Source organism: Zeugodacus cucurbitae, chromosome 3 (assembly GCF_028554725.1).
Source record: "Zeugodacus cucurbitae isolate PBARC_wt_2022May chromosome 3, idZeuCucr1.2, whole genome shotgun sequence".
NCBI classification, from domain to species: domain Eukaryota; kingdom Metazoa; phylum Arthropoda; class Insecta; order Diptera; family Tephritidae; genus Zeugodacus; species Zeugodacus cucurbitae.
The window spans coordinates 30,209,158-30,212,396 of NC_071668.1; the positions used below are offsets into that span (position 1 = coordinate 30,209,158).

A 3,239-nucleotide genomic window follows, 5' to 3' on the forward strand; every position below is an offset into this window, starting at 1 on the left:
TTTAAGCTAGACAACATCATAGATATAGAGTGGCGTGAGAACTTAAACAAAGAAATGTATATCCAGTTATCCATATTTAAATATTTTAAGTAAATACAACAACGTGCAAATCTTATTTTCGTAACCATATTTCACCTCAAATACAACACATTTTACTCTAACTTCCCTGACCGCTTACGACTCGCATCTTAACTGGAACTCGCTGATAATGAAAAGACAAAAGTTCCGTGAATTTAAATTTGGACGCTATTCAGCTTCTGCATCTAATGCAGTACAGACAATAGGCAGAAAAGTCACAATTTAAAAATAGCATAAGAGTTCCTGTGCCTGCTTCTACTGTTTCTTAACAAGATGGCGGCTACAATTGAGCTAAGCAACAGCGCTTTGCACAATCTTTGCCAGAGTTACCACGAATACAACGATTTCAAACAGCCACGCACACTTGAAGTTCTCAGCTATGAACATTCTGCCAACGCAGACACCGTCATTGGTTTCCTTGGTAGACATCAATTTCTTACACTCAAAGTTCGTCGCATTGATGCCGAAGGTAATGAGCATTTGGAACAAATACGATTTTTCACCAAAACCCCACCACTGGAATTGGCATCCCGTATGGAGTATCTGGAAGAGTTTGGCGTTTTCAAAAAGGAGGTTAGCGTATACCGTGATGTAATGCCTCAATTGCAAAAAATTATTCCACATGTGGCGCCTAATTGTTACTATGCCAACGAGCGTCTTCTTGTCTTCGAACATCTCGCCGATCAGAAATTCAGCATGGCCGCCGGACGTGATGGCATTCTCAACTATGATCACCTGCATTGCGTACTGAAAACGCTAGCGGCAATGCATGCCAGTTCTATAATTTATGAGGTGCGTTGTGGACGCAAGTTGAATGAGCTGCATCCCGAAGCTGTGGTGGAGAACGCCTATCCGCTGGGCATTCCAGAAAGCCATGTTCGAAAACAAAATTTCAAAAATGCGAACCGAGTATTTGTGGAACTGATAAAGTTGTTGCCGAAATATCAAGAGAATTTGGACTATATTTTAAGAGAGTTTCCGAAGCGCATGGCTGTGATTTTCGAATTGGCACAGACGTCAGACAAATATCGGAACGCATTTTGTCATGGTGACCTTTGGGCGAACAACGTTATGTTTCAGTATGGCAAATCTTGTCAGTCGCCCATACAGAGCCGTCTGGTGGACTTTCAGCTCTGCCGTTATGCACCACCCATGCTAGATGTGATAACAATGCTTACAATACCGACAAGCAGCAACTTCCGGAAGCAACATTTATCAGAACTACTCGACGACTACTATAGTTTCATGTCCAAATACTTGGAGCGTGAACATCTCAACACTGAAGACTACTTTTCACGTCAAGAGTTCAATGAGACCACACAAAAATTTCGCATTGTTGGACTTATTGAGAGTTTACTTTTCTCCCACATGACGGATTTGCCAACAGAATTGACAGAGGCGGTGACCTCGTCGGCGAATGGTTTCACCGATTTCTTTGATGCTAAACGCACGGACATCTGCTTGGAAGCTTTTCACAGCGACGACATATATCGGAATAGAATGACCGATATGCTGGAAGATTTTGTAGATAACTTTGTGTTAAATGCTAAACACTAGTATTTGTAAATAGTTTAGTTTGTAGTTTAGAGAAAATTGTAGTTTCAATAACATGTATAGATTTAAATAAATTTTGATATTATAATCGCTGAGTAAAGGAAAATTGCATAGTATTGTATTTGAAAAATAGATTAACAGGCCTATTCTGTGCACTTGAAAAAAATAACAAAAAAATTTAAAATTATTTCAGATTTTTATCAAGTAAGAAATTTTTTGGTATTCTGTGACAATGTTGATAAAATAATTAACTTCAGTACGAATTGCTTTTCCCTACATGAGTGGAAAACAAAATAATGTAAACAGAAACAGCTGATTTCTGTCCAATTATATTGAATTGAATAGAAAAAATGATTTGAATTATTCATGCAATGCTTTCACATGCATTTCAATATTTGTTGCAAAATAGTTAATAATTTAGCTTCAATTTCAGAATAAATCCTTTGCTCTTGGTCTAGACGTGAAGTTTCTGAGAGTGCGCAAATATTCCAGATCCGACTCTAGCCCTATTTTTCATGCAAAAGGCCGCGCGTAAATGAGGTTGATTGATAATCGGATGGCAGAGAAAGGAGCTGCTTCTATGCCGCGATGTCTGAATTTGGTATCCCTGCAAAACTAAAACGCTATGTAAATTGACGTTGAACAACAGCAAAATCTCCGTTAGGATCGGGAAGGACCTTTCCAAGCCGATCGATACCAACCGAGGCTTTAGACAGGGTGACTCACTATCGTACACTTCAATCTATTGCTGAAAAAAATAATACGAGCTGCAGATCTTATATAAGAGTGTACAGCTACTGGCGGACGCCGATGATATTGATATCATCGGAAGCAACAACCGCGCCGTTTGTTCTGCTTTTTCCAGACTGGATAAGGACGCGAATTGTATGGGTCTGGTGGTGAATTATTGTTGACAGTCATAACTTTGAAGTCGTAGATAGTTTCGTCTACTTAGGAACCAGCGTTAACAACACCAACAATGTCATCCTCGAATTCCAACGCAGAATCACTCTTTGCAACAGGTGCTACTTTGGATTGAGTAGGCAATTGAAAAGTAAAGTTCTCTCTCGACGAACAAAAATCAAACTCTACAAGTCCCTCATAATGCCCGTCCTACTTTATGGTGCAGAAGAGTGGACGATATTAACATCCGCTGAAACGGCACTAGGAGTTTTCGAGAGAAAGGTTTTGCGGTTGCGGTTGCGGTTGAGCTCTAAGCTTCAGCTCTGAAAGTGTTCTATGCAGTACCCGCTGGAGGAAGCGGCGAAAGAGGATGACCTCCACTCCGTTGGAAAGAACAACTGGAATGTGACCTGGCTTCACTTGGTGTTTCCAGTTGGTGCCAAAAAGCAAAAAAGGAGGAATGAGTGGCGCGCTTTGGGGGATTCCGCTATAATAGCTTAAAACGGTTCCTATGCCAAATATATATATATATGTATATATAAAAATTTTCGATCCTACTGTAATTAAGACTGCATTCAAACAATCATCGTTGTCATTGAACCATTTCTTTGTCACTTTTCTTGTATCCTCTGGCTATATGCTTTTAAATTATTATCTTTAAATCGTTGGCTAAAAGTTGGGATACTCAAGCTCAGTTCATTTTT

The 3,239-nt window shown here is 39.6% G+C and overlaps 1 protein-coding gene across 1 annotated transcript; it reads left to right on the forward strand.

The window, feature by feature from the left end:
* Positions 1 to 208: 208 nt before the first annotated feature.
* Positions 209 to 1,997, forward strand: LOC105219367 (uncharacterized). The gene has a single exon (XM_011195463.3). The coding sequence runs from the start codon at positions 352 to 354 to the stop codon at positions 1,633 to 1,635; it is 1,284 nt and encodes a 427-aa protein (XP_011193765.2). The 5' UTR covers positions 209 to 351; the 3' UTR covers positions 1,636 to 1,997.
* Positions 1,998 to 3,239: the final 1,242 nt, after the last annotated feature.